General features: G+C 50.4%; 2 protein-coding genes across 2 annotated transcripts; both read right to left on the reverse strand.

Annotated features, from left to right (window-relative positions):
• Window positions 1–1,344: 1,344 nt before the first annotated feature.
• CkaCkLH20_12829 (uncharacterized protein) lies at window positions 1,345–8,606 on the reverse strand (the record flags this gene model as incomplete). Its single annotated transcript, XM_038895541.1, has 6 exons — window positions 1,345–1,438; window positions 1,498–3,807; window positions 7,139–7,221; window positions 7,271–8,061; window positions 8,114–8,215; window positions 8,270–8,606. 6 exons carry the CDS (start codon window positions 8,604–8,606, stop codon window positions 1,345–1,347), a joined length of 3,717 nt encoding a protein of 1,238 aa, XP_038739103.1.
• Window positions 8,607–11,889: 3,283 nt separating this feature from the next.
• Window positions 11,890–15,310, reverse strand: CkaCkLH20_12830 (uncharacterized protein; the record flags this gene model as incomplete). Its single annotated transcript, XM_038895542.1, has 4 exons — window positions 11,890–12,423; window positions 12,486–13,140; window positions 14,207–15,035; window positions 15,109–15,310. The coding sequence occupies 4 exons, from the start codon at window positions 15,308–15,310 to the stop codon at window positions 11,890–11,892; spliced, it is 2,220 nt and encodes a 739-aa protein (XP_038739104.1).
• Between the last annotated feature and the right edge of the window lie 3,511 nt (window positions 15,311–18,821).

The following is an 18,821-nucleotide window of genomic DNA, read 5'->3' on the forward strand; positions in this document are numbered from 1 at the left end:
TCGTGGGAAGCAGCATCTCTTTGCGTCAGGTTTGATGTTGGGGGTTCTTGTCGAAGGATTCCAGCCGAGAGATTTGCCTTCCTTCATTGGCCACCAAATGAATGACTAAGCCAGCTTTACCGAGCCAGTCATCTTCGATCATTGGCTGTAGACCGAGCTCACCTTCCACGCCGAGTGGTCATTCCCCTTTGGGACAGCGGAGTGCTCGGTAAGAAGGAAGCAACGGCCAACGGCTTCTCGGTGTCTCGGTGAACACCAGCGACTCCCTCTCTCCTCTCTCTCTCGACATCTTCCGTCTGCCACTCGACAAACCATCTTCTTCTCGAACATACTCAATCGTCATTTTGGTCACTCATTGCTACTCTACTACATCTGACACCAACACAAGTACTCGACATCCTTTCTTCGATCCCCGATTTCTTGATTCCGCCGGAGCTCCTCTCGTTCTCCCACGTCGTCTCCTGCTCGTCATTCCCGTGGCGATTTACCAATACGCCTTGGCCCATCCGAGCCGCGATCGTACATCTGTGATTATGATCAGGTAAGCTCTACCCCCTTCCGGGCTCTCCCCCGTTTGTAACGTTCCACACCATGAAATTCTAACACAATCTTCAGTCGACCGAGACTGCGCATGCACAAGCAGCGCCACGAGCGCCGACTCAGACTTGCTTTGGCTACCATAGACGAGGAGTACCGCGACCTCAGAAACTTTTCTCTCAATGCCATAGCATCGCGAGAACCGAATGCGCCCCGGACACGTACTCGAACTCCTCCGACCTGTGAATGCTGCTTCGTTATTGCACACTGCACCGCACTTTGCGCGTACTGCATCGGCAGAAATGCTATGATCGCTATCAATAGCGTCGGCAGAGGCCTGGCCTAGCTGGCGAGGCTGACGTATGAGTACGCAGAATGCCGCGTCGGGGTAGAGGACTTTCTACACGGTGTATCCGAGGACTTGGAGTGGGAAGAACAGGACTTAGAGTGGGGAGAAGAACAGGAGTGGGAGTAAGAAGAACAGAACAACGTCCCGATGTGGAAGCACTTCATCGGCCTTTTTACTGATCGGATGCCCGAGATTCCGCATACGGTCCTGCATGACTACCTTTCGAGAGGGATGGACCTGTAGAGCACCCTTGCGGTATTCTGTGTGACGGGCTATCAGTGTGTATTTGTTGAGCGATTGGACCTATTGCCTTAGCCAAGATATGTTGTACAGCGAGGGCTTTTGAGTCCTGAATAGATCAAACAAGCATCCATCCCCCACATGGCCATCGAACATCCCATACTGTCGTCCAAAAGTAGCCCAACTCTTGAAGATGCCGTTGAAGCACACCCTGGGTCCTAGAAGAAAGCTGAGGCGGTCAAGCGATCCTGGAGCGCATTGTTGTACTTCGCGTCCCAGCCATACTCAGACCGAGGGAATAGCGCCAATTTCCTGCCAAAACCTGTCAGCCTTACAGGAGGTCTCTCTGTACATAGAATTGATCAACTTACTTGCAGAATCTCTCCCACTCGCGGGCAATGTCAGTCCGAGGCCGGTTTTCCCCCTTGCGGCCCAAGACCTTCTTCAACTTGAACTCGACTTGCTTGCGCTCGTAATCGTCGAAGAACACATCGACGAAGAGGTTCCTGTCAAGGTCGTTTTGCATCTCCGGGAGGGAGCCGACGAGTTCCGCATGAACTTCCTCCAGGACCAGTAGACACGCATACTCCATTCCGTAGAAGTCGAAAACCATGTGAGAGACCTCAAGCTGGGCAATGGCAAGGAAGCCTTCGAGGAACTGAGGGACGGTGAGCTCCCTGCGAACTGGCTTGTTCATGCCCTTGAGGCATTTTTCGACGTGTTTCTTGATTGTCCGAGAGGTGGCATTAGCGCTGATGCCGAAGCGTCCTTGGGTTTCCCCCTCTTCGCTGGGCCGCTCGTACTGCCAATAGACTTCGCTCAATACGGGAGTGGGATGGAATTCGCGACGAAACCCAGAAGTGTTCCTCAGACTGAAAATGCGGTCTGCTTGGTGCCAAGACATTGCTCCCTTCTCAAACGTCTCCTTGTTGATTGGCAACTTGCGCGGAAAGTTGAACCTCGTCTCCTTCATGACTTCGAACAAGGTGGTCTTGCGGTTCTTTCTAATAGCAGTTAGCTCATTTGACGTGCCACCATTTGCAAAATAAAACCGATTCTCGCAGATCTTAATATTCGTGGGACGCAGCTCGCCGTCGGAAAATATTTCGCGGCCCTGCATCGTGATGAGAGCCTCCATATCAGCCCACTGCAACGGCCAGGAATTCTTCGCGCGAGCGTAGTTGTAAATGTGCGCCATGGGCATGAGACACCAGTCCCAGCTGGTGGTATGGATGATACCGCGCAGAACTTTCTGATAGGGAATGAAGATGGTGAGGCCGGCCAAGACGGGGTTAATCTTGATGCACTCCTTGGAAGGGAAGTTGTCTTCCGGCCTAAGCCATGCCAGCTTTCGCCCAACGTCGTGCTTGTTTTCCCTGTGCAACTGGTTGTCGGGTGGATCGATGTCGTAGAAGTCGTGAGGGAACTTTCGACAAAAAAGGTCGTAATCATCGGTGACCATGGCAAACAGGCCGTCCATCTTGCGCAGGTCCAGCATGATGGTGCTCAGAGCCACCGTTGTAAGATGGATGCCTTCGTTCTGGGGCTGCCATAGGTATAGCATCAAGCGATCGAGCCGCCAGAAGCCATGTTTCTCGCGCCCCCGGGTCAGATGGACGGAATGAGCCTCCAGTTCTCGAAGCATCTGGTAGTCCGCATCGTCGGGCCAAAGGCTCGGCATATCGGGATGCTTGGCCTGCTCAGCCAGACCGACCATCATGTTGAAAGCAGGTGCCATCAGCCACTCCGACAAGAAATCGACGTGGGGGTTGCCGACATACGGGCGGAATTCTGACTGGCCACCGGCGGGCTGGGAGTCATCTTGGACGCATGGTCCGTCCTTTGCCAGACAAAGATGTAAATGATTGGGCCAGTGCGCCGTGCTGCCTTTGACAATGGCAGCGACGATAGCTGGCATCAATTGCAACTCGGGGTTGACCTGACCAAAGTTCTCGTCCATGATTCCGATGCACTCAAATGCCGCCTCGGTGACGAGTGCAGCGGAAACAAGATCCAGCTTCCGGGCTTGGTAGTTAGCCCAGATTCCCTGAAGATAAAGGCGGATTTCTCGAATATCGTTGAGCAGGCAGATGAGTTCCACGCCCGAGTCGTCGATGAGATCAAACAGCTTGTCCTTGGCGGTCGGGGGTGAGGGGGTTGCGGGAGTGGCTGGCTTGGGCCGGGGACCTTCAGGACCGGTGTCCTCGTAGTCCTCCACGTTGAGAAGGCCGAACTTGTTGGTGAAGCTGGGATCCGGAGCCGGTGCGGAAGACGGAGGGGACGGGGGACGGGGGCTGCTGGCGGAAGGAGCAGCAGGGAACATATCCAAGATACGATCCAAACAGTTGGTGAAGAACTTGTGACCGTCGTCCGTGGCGACCGCACTCTGGGAGCCGCCCGAAACATAGTACTTGCCGACCTTGCGGCGGAGGTCGATCGCCTGCTGGAGGTAGGATCGCTGAATGGGAGGCATTGCGACCGCGGCGGACTTGCAGGCCTGAGCCATAGGCAAGAGATGCTGGGTGCAAAGGCCAGTCGCCTCGCGCGGGAGGAGCTTGGGCTTCATGATCTTCTTCGACTCGCTGAAAAGCCAGTTGAGGAAAAGCTTGGTGTTAGCCTTGTACCGAAGGTACTGGCTGTGGATATTGGGTGGCAGGATATTCGGCTTGTCCTCCATTGTGCTTGACGGACTTAAGCCATGAAAGATGGAAGCAGGAAGTCGCGATTAATGAACTGAGCTGATGGCGATGTTTGCAAGGCGATGGCAGTCGACGGCAGTGATGATGTGGTTGGGGAGAGAAGGTTGGCAAGAGTGCTGTGGGTTGAGAGTCGCAGAAATTTATCCTCCTCTTTATTCATCTTAGCAAGAGGGTTTCTACTTCTACGTCTCCTTAGTGTCTCTTTCCTCTTCCTCATCCTTTTGTTTCTGACTCACTCCAACACATGGTTCGCTGCATGAGGACTTCTCCACATCATGGAGTGCTTCATCGTTTGTTCTTATTGAGAAGCGTTTGCTCCAGAGAGGGGTCGCGTTGCATTATTTTTGTTGCGTTTGAATGGGGTGCCTGCGTTTCGTAGCCCGTCTCAAAGATCAAGACTGATGGGAGTGAAGCTGGACAGACTCATGATCGACAAATGCCTACGTCCAGTCTACTGATCAATACTCAGAGTTGTCGAATGTTTTACCAATTGGGGATTTGGACATGCTTTCAGGTGCTGCCCAGTCATGTGCCGGCTGTCTTGCTGATGAGTGTGGTTGCACAACCTTTATGCACAAAGGGGACCACTAACCATTTCCTACCTACAAAGCCTTCTAATAAATTCAGGTTGCACAAGTTTATGTAATTAATCGTCTGCCTCGTCAGACTGTGTTCAGCTTCCAAGAACCATCATTGGCAAGATTTGAACCTCTGGCAACTGACCCAGAGAACATTGAAAAGAATGAAACACTTGTGACTGCCACCTATCCGGAGGAAGGTGATCTTCATCGTTGCATCGTGGGCTTGAGTCAGACCATAGTGATGCCGCCTACTCGTACGGGTTAATTATCTTGGTGTTTTGCGAGCATCTGACTTGAATTGGGCTGGGCCTTCTAATAGGAGGATTGCTATCGACCATTCCGGCGTTGAGAGGCAATGTTTCCAGGGGTGTCTGCAATGCAGAAGCATGATTAACTCGATTACCACCGAAACGTTTCCAGCTTCTGCATCAAGTCAAGCGTTGTCTCCAAGAGTAGCTCCGAAACATCTCCGGCAAGTGATCATGAACATGAGGGCTCCCCTGGCCACATTAGCGAGTATCTTTTGGGTTCTACACGTCCCTTCCGGGTCATGTCTTCTAAGGCACAAGACGCGATGGTTCTCTCATGAGCTCACTTGAAGCGGAGAGCTCGGCAACCGCATGTAAATGGACATCAGGAGGGAGCATGAAAAGCTATATAAACGCAGTCGGTTCTTGCGTTTTCCCCAGTATACCATCTACGAACGGCATCAACAACGTCAACATATCAATCTTTTCTTTATATACAAGCTTCCAGACGAAATCATTCAAGATGGCCCCGACTTCGAAGCAGGCAGCCCTCTTTCTTTTGGCCGTTCCTCTGACGGCCGCGGCCTCGAACGAAGCTCGCCAAGCCTCTTCGTCTTCATTGCTCGGCCCAATCAACTTCCAGATCCCCAGCATTCAAATCGACTCCATTACTGTATCCCTCATAACTTTCGCGGACGAGGTCATCGACATATCTGGAATTTCCATCTTCGGAAACGTCAATGATGGATCCATGAACTGTACAGCCAATACGGACAATGGCGATGAGGTGGTGGTTGGACCGGTGACTCTCCCTGAGCCGGGGGGTCTGCGGATCAACTTGTCGTTGATCACTTTCGGTGATGAAGTGATTGACTTCTCCAACGTGGCTATTTTTGGGGATGTAAACGATGCGGGCTGTGAATAAGAAGCGACACTGGTAGACGTGAATCGATCTCTGAGTTTGGTCCGCAGAGTTTGTAATTATTGGTTTCTCATAGATTGTTATCCATGATCCGACTTCACTAATGCACTTGATCTTTCCACTTCTGGTTGAGTGATATCCCAAAATCGGTCAAGTCTAAGCTGATTGACTCTCGGCATATTGCATGAGGTTCACATCGCACACCCGGAAAGCTGCGGAGGAGACTCACGAGACAGGATGCCAAGACTGTGACATCCCGTTCAGGCCGCCAAGTGCGTCAACTAGGGTGAGAGGCCTGATCATTTCACCGTCAAGTTGTCCGTTGGGCATCACTATGGATAGGAGCCTCATTCTGTTTGCCGGATGATGAATAATATGTCCAATCGACAAGCCCATATGCGCAGTTCCGGTCCATGTTCAAACGGACAATGCGACATAACGGAAGAAACTCCGTCGTAAAAGCGGCTTTTCCTGCTGTCGGCCGTACACCACGGAAGCCGGCGTGCAAACAGTCGCAGCCTGCTCCGGATCACTTCTCAGATAATTCTTGACAGGGTAAATGCCAAGACCCGTCATGCGGAGGGCTACCAAAAGAGAAATATCAGCGCGGCCGCAGCATGCAGCGGCCCGGGTAGATTCAACCTGGGAGTTGCCTATTGGCTCGGAAACCCGGCGATGCCTGGTCATCTTCCACGGCATGGCCCCCCGCAAATGTCACCATGCAGATATGGACCCCAAGAGTGACGCGTTACTCTGTACCCTGCAGGTGAGTGACGTGAGGTGCATGCATATGAGAAGACAAGCCCAATTATCTCGAGCATCACAATGGCCGAATGGCAAGTCGGCATCCCGAGTCTCAGAGCCAAGGATATGAAGTTCGGTTTCCCGGTGAGCCCGGATTCGCAGTTCAAACAGATCAATCACACAGCATTTGCCATATTCGGAAGAGAAACTTTCAGTATTACAAGGCGTCCCTGAAGAAGGTTTGCTCAAGGCTCGGGCCGTCACCTGCTGCGCCGCTCACAACATCGCACCCATGACCTGGTTCCGTTGTCAATCGTGAGATGAACTTTGCTCAACCGAGGTAGAACCAATGCATAATGTCGTAGAATATGGTCTGTATGCACATTATCAATCTTACAGTAGACCGAAATATAACTTGTTCGGGGTTCAAGCTGAAGAGAAATGCCTTGGGTAACATGGTTTCCTACTTCTATTACATTTGACTGATTCTTCATTCTCTTCTTGAATATCCATCATCTGAGCCAGTATCTATTGCTGTTCAAAATGCTATGTGTAGTAATATTTAAAAGCAAGTTTTTAAGCATGTGTAGTGTCCTGTTTCTGCCGAAATGAGCTTGGCAGTGTCACTCGACCAAAAATTGGCAACCATCCTGAATGCGTGACCGTTGCCGCCTTCGCCAGAACAACTCATGCAGAATTCATACACGACCCCCGTACGGCTTCCCAGCTAATGCATTCTCATATCTCTTGAAGAACCCTTAGCCTCAAATAGGCCCCCAACCTGCCGAGCCACTTGCAACAAGTGTTGGTCTCGAAACCTCGAAGTCACGAGAGACAGCCCCACTGGCATGTTGTCCTCGCCTTGGAACCCGGGAATGTTGATCACCGGTGAATGAAGGGCCTATGAAAATGAGCAGATGCCCAAAAGGTAACTGTAAATTCTGACTTACCGTCCACATGGCGTTGAAGTCAGAGCTGCCGGTCCCTGTACCCTTGGGAGCAACGTCTATGGCGCTCGGTGTGACAATGGCAGTATACTGGTCCGCAATATCGTCCATGATTGGCCTCAAAGCTGCAATTCTATCTAAAGCCCGCAGATATGCCTTCTTCGAACCGGTGTGTGAGGTTCGAGCGATACTGGCGAGATAGTCACTGATCTGGGACCTCCGAGTGGTGTATTCTTTGTGAAAAGCCACACCAATCTCAGCCTCTAGAATCTCGTTCTGCAGAGAGAGAATATCGTCAAAGTCCGATGGTAACGTGACGTTTACGACCTGCGCGCCGGCGTTGGTGAGGATCTTGGCAGCTCGCTCCATAGCCGCCACAGTACCCGGTCCGGCAGTTGGCCACACCGGAGATTTGACGAAAGCGAACGTGGCCTCACTCAGAGATACCGCCTTGCGTGGTTCATCATCTCGGAGCCCGAGAACATTAGAAACATGCTGCAAGTCGGTTACGCTGCGAGCCATGACCGCAAAGGTATCTAGCGTCGGCGACGAGACTTTCTGGCCTTCGGCGGAGATCGCATTCCAAGTGGGCTTGAAGGCATATACACCAGTGAAAGAGGCTGGTCTGATCGTGCTTCCCACCGTCTGTGTGCAAAGAGCGATGGGTACCTGCATACTTGCCACAGCTGCTGCTGAACCAGAAGAAGAGCCTCCAGGAGTTCTGGAGATGTCTCTCGGGTTTCTTGTTCCTGGACCTTCAAAGGTCGCAGTAAACTCTGTCGTTGTCGTTTTTCCTGTTCATCGGATTAGCAAAGTACGCGAGAAAGTATTCGATCGCCTACTTACCCATGATAAGAGCACCATTCCGCCTCAAAACGGCAACAGATGCTGCGTCATGAAGAGGGCCGTCGTTCGCATGTATCGGTGATCCGTATGTCGTGGGAAAGTCTGAACATACTCATGAGCCTGTGACCTCTCATTACGACCGATCGAACTGCTTACCTTCGGTAAGAATTGCGTCTTTGACGCCAATGACGAAACCATGAAGAGGTCCACGTTGGTCTCGCGGAAGCTTGTCGAGACGTCTTGCTTCTTCGAGCACCTTGTAGGGTTTGATATGTGCCCAAGCTTTGATGCCTCTGTACTGATCCTCGTTCTCAAGTTGTCTGAGAAGTGACCAGACGTATGTTTCCAAAGTGATGGAGCCGGATAAGATAAGACGCCGGACTTCGCTTGCTGTCATACTACAAGAAACGGAGTGCTCCATGGTGAAGTATGGCCGAAGGAAACAGTTGGGACTAATCTCGGCAGAATGGTATTTGACCTGGAGGAGATCCATTGCCGCGAGACTTCTGCTCCTCCTCAGACGCCTTCATTTATACTCTCGAATTGTGCGTGGCCCGCGTGGCCCGCATGATTCCCGACTCTAAACTATATCGCGAATGTGTAAAGTGGTGGAGATGAAAGTCAAGTATCTCGATCCTTCCGATATTGAAGCATTTACTTGTGTTGGTTTAGCGTATAATCCATGGTTACAGATTGGATGTAGAAGTTCGGCAAGGACTGTGATGCTACCTACCGTGCATGCATGATGCATGCGAACGTGTGTAGTCCCCAGAGCCCCCAAATCATTTGCTAGACCGGGGGCCAAATGTCGCTCAACCGGAGTTGATAACGGCCGAGAGAATTGACTAAGCATATTCCACGATTGCCTTTCCAAGGCCGGATCGGAAGATGCACGGTCTTGGCAACGGTTGTCTCCTCCTTTGCTCCATGTCCACGGGCCGTCCATGTCCCAGCGTAAACCGGGCCGCATCTCAACGAGGGACACAGCGCACCGGGTCGCGGGCTGTAGTCATCCCTGTCCATAGCATGCGTCTCTTACCATGCTCTTTGTTTCCCATTATCTCCCTTCCACCTGCATATTCTTTTCTCCCACTTGGAACACCTCCGTGCTGCTTATAATAATACGATGCAGAAGGGCTTTTCGAACGATGATGTAGTGCTCCAGATTCAGCAGTGATGTTAATGTCCTAGTTGGATTCAAGAGGATGTCATGATACAGCTAGCATTTGTAGCCATGATCTCGGAGCAGCAGTCAGTACGTTTATTTTTATTTTTTTACCGGGCGATCGCTTCATACATGTAGACTTTTCATTTTCAGCATGCACGAAGATTTGATGCAGCACTCCGTCGAAACAGAATCAATGTTTGATTGGATTTGAACTCAATGTTAACTCGCGGGGTATGGCGAGATCTCGAACCGAGTCATAAGAATAAGAATTGCAACTGTTTGCGCAAGTCTCACCGCCGGATAAACCCAGCGAGCCAAGAAAGGCATAGCAGGTCTTGAAGTTGTGTCTCTACAACTCCGTTGAAATGATGTCTTTGAAGTATGAGATGGCCCTGGAGGATATTGTGCTTTGGGTGGTCATCGTAGATACATAGATCGCGGTTGAAGACCATTCTAGCCCGATGCAGGAGCTTGATGTGGATGATACGTGTTCATGTTTCGTGACCATAGATACAAGCAAGGCTTTCAGCGTCACTCCCTCCTAAATCCTTCCTCTAATTGAACTTGCGATACCGCTGTCTACTCAATCCAGCAATTTTCCGAACTTGAACCAAATGAAAAGAGGGTTGTGCAGATTTTGAAATCATATGTGCTTGAGTTACTACTAATACCAAGTCAACTCGCAGAGAGCGGGAAGGGATACACTCAAAAACGCCACAGGCAAAGGAAAGATCGCAATTGTTGCCTCATCACACCATGTAATGCGGCAAACTTCCTGATGTGGGTAAAACGCGACAAGTTCGACGATACGACGAGGTGATGCAGCCATGTCTTGCAACACAAGTTCCTAAAGGTCAGACTCAATTGGCCAGGAAAGGGATTCTTAAACCCGCTCTGTAGCAAAATCCGGCGCCATAAGCGACGAACCGGTCTCTCGCATTCTTGTCTTCGCCTTCCCAGTGTAAGACCGAATCCGGGCACATATTCCTTCATCGCACCGCTGACTGCGTGCCAAGGCGGGATCTGACACGAGATTCCCGTCTTTTAGCGGCCCAGAGGGGCAGTGATGGGGAATTCATGCTTGTTTGGGTAATGATGGAAGCAAGCCCTCGGCATCTGAGCATGCTGACATCAGCACGGAGAATCCTTCGTTCAGAGTCAAGTGGCCAGGGTTGCACTTTACTGGCTGTTCTTATAGGTTGAGACCAAACTATTACTTCTTTTGATAGTAGTTGCGTTCGTCATGGTGGGAGCCACTGGGAACTGGTGGGTTGGGTTGGATTTATAATGCCGCACGACGAGACTCATCGGTTGAAGGAATGATAAGCTCGGCTTATTCGTTCGTTTCTGCCTGTATCGTTTCAAGCTACCCAAGTGATATAAACAGGGTGTTTCCCGGCCTCTCAAGCCTTCGTTTGTACCAGCAAGTTCTGTGTCAACGTTCGCGGTAAAAACTATGACGAGACGCAAGCAACCCTCAAAACAAATGGAGTTTATTCATGTAATGGCCCCAGCAGAATATCAAAATAAAAGGCAACATCAGTTCCGGAATTCAAGTTCAAAAGCTCCGAGGGTTGTATATCTACGGCCACCGATATATATTCGAAAGCTCCCCGTGATGGAGCCCAGATACTATGGACCGAATCCGGACGTCAGAGGTGAGTCACTGATTCCGTTGGAGGTGTGATCGAATGTCGACTAAAGGTTTTGCTTAGCCCTGCGAAAGTTACAGCCTAGATATCTAGCAGTCCCAGATGGGGTTAATGCAAGAAAAACGGTTCACCATGCGATGCTTGTACCACAAACTTTCGCGCAAACACCGGACATCCCGCAGCAAAATCGAACAGAGAAGGAAGAGATAAAGAGGGACGAAGACTATATGGTGGGCAGAGACGAAGACGAGGACATAAAGTAGACTCAACTCTCCTAATAACAACAGTCCTCGATGGGTATTTTTCCTTTGCAAGTACTCCGTCACTACCTCTACGGTTGCTCTCGCTGCTGGTAGCTCTAGCATTGAGCTTATTATCCGTCATTATTACTAGCGAAGTATTCGACTAGGCATAATAACTGTGGAATCGTGTTAATGATGGGGATGAATGATGGGGATGAAGATGTGGGATGATCATCCTTGTCCAGCCGGCACAAGGGCCTCCTCAAGTAGGGACAGTCTGGCCTGTCTCCGCAAGGTCCTCTCCTTCTTAAGGTTCTCAGCCGTTACCTTGAGTAGGGCTAAATTCTGCAGCAGTTCCATAGCAGCCTGGAAGCTTATTAAGAAACTTTTCTGAATATTGAATGTTAAATGTGTACTCGTTGGGTATGGCGAGATATCTATAACCAGATTATAAGGGTGGCTGCATTGTATTGCGCGGCGTATTGCATTTGCTGTGGAATCGTGTATGACACAGGCAAAAATTGAGGGTATTATTGCACATGTGGTGTCCTCTTCTTTGTTCTAATCCTCCCAAACAACTTGCATCTTTATGACTAGACCTTCAAGTTCCACGACACTGACTGAGCTGGTCCTCAATGACAACATTATTGCTGCTATTTCCGGCTCATCGTTTGTTATCCGAATCTCTTGACTCTCCTCGTGCCAGGGGCCTCGTCAATCTGTGTCCGCAACCTCAATATACGCGCGTCTGCGATGGCTTGGTGAGATGGCATAGCTCTGACGTGATAGAAGCTCGTGGATCTCGAGCTCATGTCCTTTTGTGACAGCAGCGCCAGAGTCATGTCCGTATTCCTCCCGATTCTCTAGTTCATCTATCTCCATGACCGTACTCTGCGTGCTGGGTGCCTCTGGTTGCATGTGTGTTGCTGAGCGCGACTCGTGTAAAGGACTAGGGCAAGGACTCTCCACAAGAATGACTTCTGTATTCCCAGGAATCTTGGGGTATCCCAGGTCGTAAGGCGAACCGACAGTTGTATCAGGTCCTACGTTATCGGGCTCTTCTTCTTCCAAGCTAGCCGCCTTGCCAGGAAACTCCAAATGGAATGCGTTGGCGGCCAAGCGCAGCAGTACTTTTCTGTTTGCGTCTGCCCCAGCTACATCGTGAGGGACTTTGCCATCGAGAAGAAAACCGAGCGTCACGAGGACGTGAACGCCACAGCTACTCCCGTCCAACTGGCGGGGGGAAGGCTGCGCAGCCAACGTCAGTCAAGTCGACCAGCCGAAATTCACTGGGCAGTGCTTCAACTTACCACCTGATGCCATGTGAAGTCCCTGCCAGTCATACCATTCAGCCACGGGAGAACCCGTTCCTCGACCTGAATGGAGATTAATTCGCTGTTCATTGAGTCGTAGTGCTTGAAGGTTGACTCGAGCAGGTTTATTTCGCCGACTGTCCAGTGTTTGGGATCCTCGTGGTGCATGACCGCCAGGATGCGATGGGCTGTCGAAGCGGCCCTTGGGAAATTGGCGGGCAATGCCTCTACCCTGAGCCATAAAGGATGCATCAACAAAGTGTGAGCTGTCGAGATTCCAGTCTTTTCGGTATCGTCCTTCAAAATCTTTTGCAAGACATCGATGGTGTCACCTGTAAGGCACTCATGGGGGTCGTTAAGCTGGCGTATAGCAGTCCGGTATTGTTGGAGTCGGTCTTCCTTCAGAAGTTCTTCGGCTTCGTCGGCCCGTGGACTCTCGAAGTCGTCGATATCGAGGCAGATTGATGCCCCGGGGCCGAGATTGGCTGGAATATGACCTACGGACGGCAGGTAGAGGTCATCATCATGAATGTAAAGAGGGTTGGAGGGGTCGCAGTTGCGTTGTGAATCCGCATTGACCCTCGAAGTTTCGTCGGGTACAGGGTCGTTTGCCTGAGGTTCGTTGAAAATATCGATGTCGCTCTGGAAATTTCTGTGAGTTAAGTCGTTAGTGGGAGCGTGAAGAAGTGAAGACAAGATCGATTGGTTGCTAACCGGTCTTGACGTATCTGAGAAGGTCTCGTTGTAGTCATGCTTTCAGTCGCAGGAAGAGACCATGGGTAGATTCCAGCTGATCTTTTATCGTGATGGGTATCATGGATGCCCTCGAAAACCGGCATCTCTATAGAACTTTTGAGGGATGATCGATTTCGCTCGGAATCCCCGTCGGACGGCGCGGAGGAATCCATCGCCATCCCAGCAGACAGCGCTGGGTTCATGGAAAATGAGCAGCAGGATGCTAGAGAGCGACGCTTTGGCGAATCCAGGAAAAATCTGCAATGAAGAGAAAGGAAAAGTCCAGGAGGGAACAGATTGAGGCTCCGGGCGAGGCGGCAGGGACTGGCAGGTGGGGTGGGATGGCAGAAATGAGAGGTACGTGGTGTGAGGACAAACTAATCGGTTTTCAAAAAGCAATCAACGGCCGTCACTCTAGAGATTTCAGAGCCGAAAAAGTGAAAGGGTTGCCTTTGTGCCCCGGGCCACCTGTTTGGAAGATGACATCTCAAATCAGAGGTTCTAAATAAATGTGTACTCGTTGGGTATGGCGAGATATTGACCAGATTATAAGGGTGGCTGCATTGTATTGCGCGGCGTATTGCATTTGTTGGAAGATGACGTTGGGCTGGTGGTCTTCATCAAACGTGAAGTAAGTAGTGGACCTCTGCTAATGGCAGCCTCATGAATGAGCAGAGTATGTATGTGCTTAAGAGTCTTATTCAACTTTGAAATAATTCAAAATTCTTACAGCTTCTGCTTCAAATAGTCAGGAGAGGAGGAGGTAGATGCAGCGGTCGCAAACCAATCTGCGCAGCCTTAGGGGCATTTCGACTTCGGCTTGTGGAGTATTTCATGACATTATCAGGCATATTCCTTTCTTTTCATTGTTTTCTTTCATTGAGCAAGTATGGTAGCGCGCATAGTCTGAGAAAGTGCAGTACATCAAACCACAGAGTCCAGATTCCTAGCAAAAAACATCATCCCACGCCCATACGCCTTACAAGCCAGTTGCCGGAGGCACATATGCATCGGCAACTTCCTCCAGATTCTCCAACTCCACAGAACCCTTGGGTGAGATAAACGCAGCAACAGCCTCCTCAATCTTCTGTCTCTTCGTCTCCCGATCGTTGATCTCGATCTCGATCAACCGCTTCTTGCGGGTAAGGTCTCTCAGCTTCGCCTCGATGTTGGCGAAGCTTTGGCTGTCGTCGGACGAGGCTTGAGCAGCTTCCCAGGCATCGTGGTCTCGGGGGTCCGCTTGTCTGGCTTGGATGTTCTCCCAAGATCGGTGAATTTTGATTCGAAGCTCGTCCATCTCGAGCTCGACTTCGGTCTTCCGATCGTACGCGTCAGCGAGCTGTTCATGGGACTCGCGAATGTGCTGAGACGCCACGGCGATGCGGGCGGCGATTTCGGTGAGGTCTCCAAGCTGAATATCCACTTCTGCGGCGTGAAGTTCGATTGGGGATGGCGCGACGTGTGACTCCTGCGTTGCCGACTCCTGTGTTGCGCCTGGGAGGTTGAAGTCCGTTCCTGAAAATGGACGACGAGGGTACGCGTCCGCGCTGGTTTCGACTTCAGCTTCAGACTTCAGGGTGCGCCGGTGACAGTCTTGAAGTTGCTTCGCCTCGTAGTGAGCAAAAGCCTTCGAAGTTGGTGTGCGCTCGAGGAAGTCTCTCAGCTTCCGCTTCTTGGCGTCTTTGGCTTTGACATTGGGGCTCGGGCTGGGGGTCGAGTCGTCCGAATGAGGTCTGTAGCCCTCAACGTCGATGATCTCGATCTTGGTTTTCTCTTCCACCATCTTCTCCGCATGGTCGGGGCGCTCTGAGACTTCGAAGCGACGTTAGCAGGGACAAGCTACAAACAAGGAGCAAGGGGAGAGAGTGGCCAAACGCATCCGTACCTATGGAGCCCTCTGCACGGAACGAACGGTTTGAGTGATCGTAGTGGATGATCCTGGGCTTCTGCGACTGCTCAGAAGTATCGGACTCAGCTTGATGGGTACTGCCGGGATGGAGATAGAGTGGGCGAATGTTAGTCGGTGAGCTGGATGCGCCAGCCTGGCTCGGAGCATGATGCGCGAAGGCCGGAGAGGATGATCCCATGACGCGAACGTTTCGGCTTCCGGTTGATGATTTTTGACACTACTGCAATCGCCGGACCCGCGAATACCAAGAGGTGTTTTGTTTGTGTTTGGCGAGAAATGAGTAGGGAAACTTGTGCGAACAATGACGATGTCGCCTCCGAGTCTCTCAAAGGTTTATGAGAGGCAAGGCAAAAAAACGTTTGTGAAAAGTTTTCTCTTCTGCAGAATTCCGTGAGAAGGTAGCAACATTGGAAGGAAAGAGCGGAGGGTGGAATACAGAGGCAGGTGCGCCTCTGGCTTGGTCTGTTGCGCCTTCTCCCTGAGTAACGCTCATTGCTGGAGTAACAAGACATCACATAAAGTGCTTGAGTCGTCTATAAAGTGTTTTCAAGTCCACGTAAATTTAACAAGGAAGGTGGGAAACAATGGTTCGCAAAGTGTTGCAATCGCTATTACATAGATGCTAGAAAAATGGCCAGAAAGTATGGTTGAGTTTTAGTGAGAGGAGGAAAGGAAGAGAAAATGAAAGCCGGAATAATATTGAAAGATACCCATCAACAATCAATCCAACTATTTCCCTGCCCTCGGGACAATCAAGAGCAAGAGGACAAAGCCATAGCCAGGCGGTCTAAGTTATCCCTGATACCTTTAGCACATTTGAATAATAACCTGATCTTCAACATACTGGACCAACTTCAACGGATAACTAAAGACAATGGTCAGTTTTAGTGTGCTTTCAGTATGGTGTAATCTTACCACTTAGTTGGTTGATATCGTGGCAGTGCATAAGGATGCATGCTAGGTCCTCTTGTGAGTCACCGGCGTTACCACCTACAAAAGCTTCTAAAATCCCATCCCAGAAGTGTTGCATATTTACCCATCACAATCATATCTTAGCATATTTGCATTCGTAGAAGTTCAAAACTACAGCAGACCTGATCAACGAAAACTCATCATCATCAACACCACGCATGACTTACCATCCAAGCCATTTCAGCCATGGTTACAAAGACTCATGAGACGACTCCCTGCCAGAGTGATCGCAGGCAGGAGACGATGTTTCTTGACCGCAAAATTCTCAAAATTCTCAACTCTTTCCTAGACGAGAAACGGGCTGTTAATCAGCGGACGAAAGACCTTCTCTCCAAGGTAGGGGACAAGTGGGAATCCAAAGAGAATGAAATCACGCGCGACTTCGACAACAAGAAGCGAGCCGTTTGGAAAGACTACAAGGCGGGAAAGTTGAAGCCGGATGTCCGCTGCCGCGAGAAAGGTTTCCTGGAATGTCAATGTGGCCTTCCTAGATGGAACATCGCACGAAACGAGACAGAGTGTCGGTCAAAGGTGGAAGACCTCTGGAGAACGGAGTATCACGAACTCCTTCCCATTCGTTTACGATATTTCGAGGAAGTCGAACAACTCAACAAGCGATGGCGCAACGAGTGGAGGCGAGTTGGGCCGGTCGGTCCATGTCCTGATTTGGATTCTTTTGATAACTAAGCGATTTCTTATCCTTGGGGACAACAAGCACTGGGGTCATACATAGGCAGGCTACGTTTGGTAGTTCAGTGGAAATTGCACCTTTGATCTTCCGATTCCAAACGTTCTTGCAAGTTTCAACCCCGCCAGCGCGAGCGTGCTGTATCTTATATCAGGTCGGGTTTCCCGATGCCTCGGTTCACCAACTTGAAGCTGATCTTTCTCAAAGGCTACGACGCGTAGCTTCGAGATGTCTGATTACAGCCAAGATCACATCGCATGGCATTGTAGTCCTCTGGGATCGAGCGTATGTCAGTGGGCATGAAATTAAGCTCCGGGCTTCTGGGGTCACAAGCCATCGAAACTACTGGTTTTCCAGCTCACAGCATCAACCTTAAGCCCAAAATCAGTTCTTAGTATAAAAGCAACAAGATAGAAGCACTTGAAATGCCTCTAGATTATTTGATCTTCGTATCTTTTACGATTGCTGCAAGCGAATTGGTGCAGGCAAGAACCTAGAGATACCGGCATGGAGCGGGGTAGAACGCTGGGAGGACATCCGGGATGCCGAGATCGGTGGTCTCTTTTGACCTTTCTAACTAGGCATAGTGCATGCAGGATGTCCACATGATATCCGTAGCACGTCCCCACTAACGTCAAGCTGCCGACGAGTCCAGACTTCATGGTCTCATCCAAGTTTCTTATCTCGGTCGGTCGTATCGGAGCCTTATTTATCATCAACGGCAGGAAGACGCAATCTGCACAAGAGATGTTCTCAGAATGCCTCGGAAAGTTAGACCATACCGACCCAAGACCAGAGGTTTGTTCTCAACTCTCACTCAGAATCGCATTGAAATGGATCGTGGCCTAGCTAATAAGGAGGGGCTTAGGATGCTTCGAGTGCTCAAAACGTCGGATCAGCTGCGATCGTACCGAACCATGTTGTCAAAAATGCCGTGACAAGGGTTTGAAATGCAGTGGTCTGGGCATCCGGCACCGGTTCAGTGAAGGTGTTGCTGTGCGGGGATTTTGGAAAGGCAAATCTATCCAGGAAGTCTATGAGAGGTATGTGATGGATCCAAATGAAACTCTGGCCATTGCTCACGGAGTTGATCATGGATAGACGGGCTGAATCTGATCCGGCAAATGTCGAGAAAAACAACCCAGGTCATCTTGCATTTCCAGTACCCTCGGATAGTACGAAGTCTCAAAGCCAGTCCGACGCAGTAGCATGGTCGATCGTTTCAAACCATACAACTAACCAGCACTCGAACAATCTGCATGGCCAGGTCACTTGTCAATCTCGAACATCTAGACATGTAGCAACCTGCCCAGACCGTGAGGGTAGGATTGTTTCTTCTCAGTCACAGGAAGTGCACACGGGTCATGCAACAGTCTCATTTCTGGGTTTGGAAGCACGGCTCCTCATGCAACCATCGGCCAGCAAACTTCCCTCTTGGAAGATGGAATTAGTATCTCACTGTGAGTAATTAGTCGATTTATGGGAGTTTCAGGGTTTCAATATCTGTGATACTTGACTGACTTCGCCACCATATCAGTTTCCGATCACATCGCGATAGAGATGGTAGCGATTGACGGCCAACATAACGGATGGCGCCACATGATACTCCCTCTTGCGCTTACAGATGATCTCGTACTCAAAGCTGTTCTTGCCGTCTCGTCATTTCATGCTGGCAAACGGCGAGCTTCAAAGCAAAACCCGGCACGGAACTACCGCTATGCATCATCCTTGCCAGCGCCTGAGTGCAATTTCTGGCACCATACATCCTCGAATACTCGTCTAGAGGCCATGCGCTTGTACTCCCATACAATCGAAAATCTCCGACGAAGAAGCATCGAAGCTAGCAGCTATTCAGGGATGCTCTCCACTCTGCTGAGCATACTAATTCTCCTCGTTGCAACGATGGTCACCGGATTGGACGATTTTCCCGTCCTTTTCCGCCTACTTGAGTCCGCACTTGAGGCCATCGGTGGAGAAGATAGTCTGGGAGGTGACGAAATAGCCACTTTCATCCTTCGTCAAGTACACA

Source organism: Colletotrichum karsti (assembly GCF_011947395.1).
Source record: "Colletotrichum karsti strain CkLH20 chromosome Unknown Scaffold66, whole genome shotgun sequence".
In the NCBI taxonomy this organism is placed as follows: domain Eukaryota; kingdom Fungi; phylum Ascomycota; class Sordariomycetes; order Glomerellales; family Glomerellaceae; genus Colletotrichum; species Colletotrichum karsti.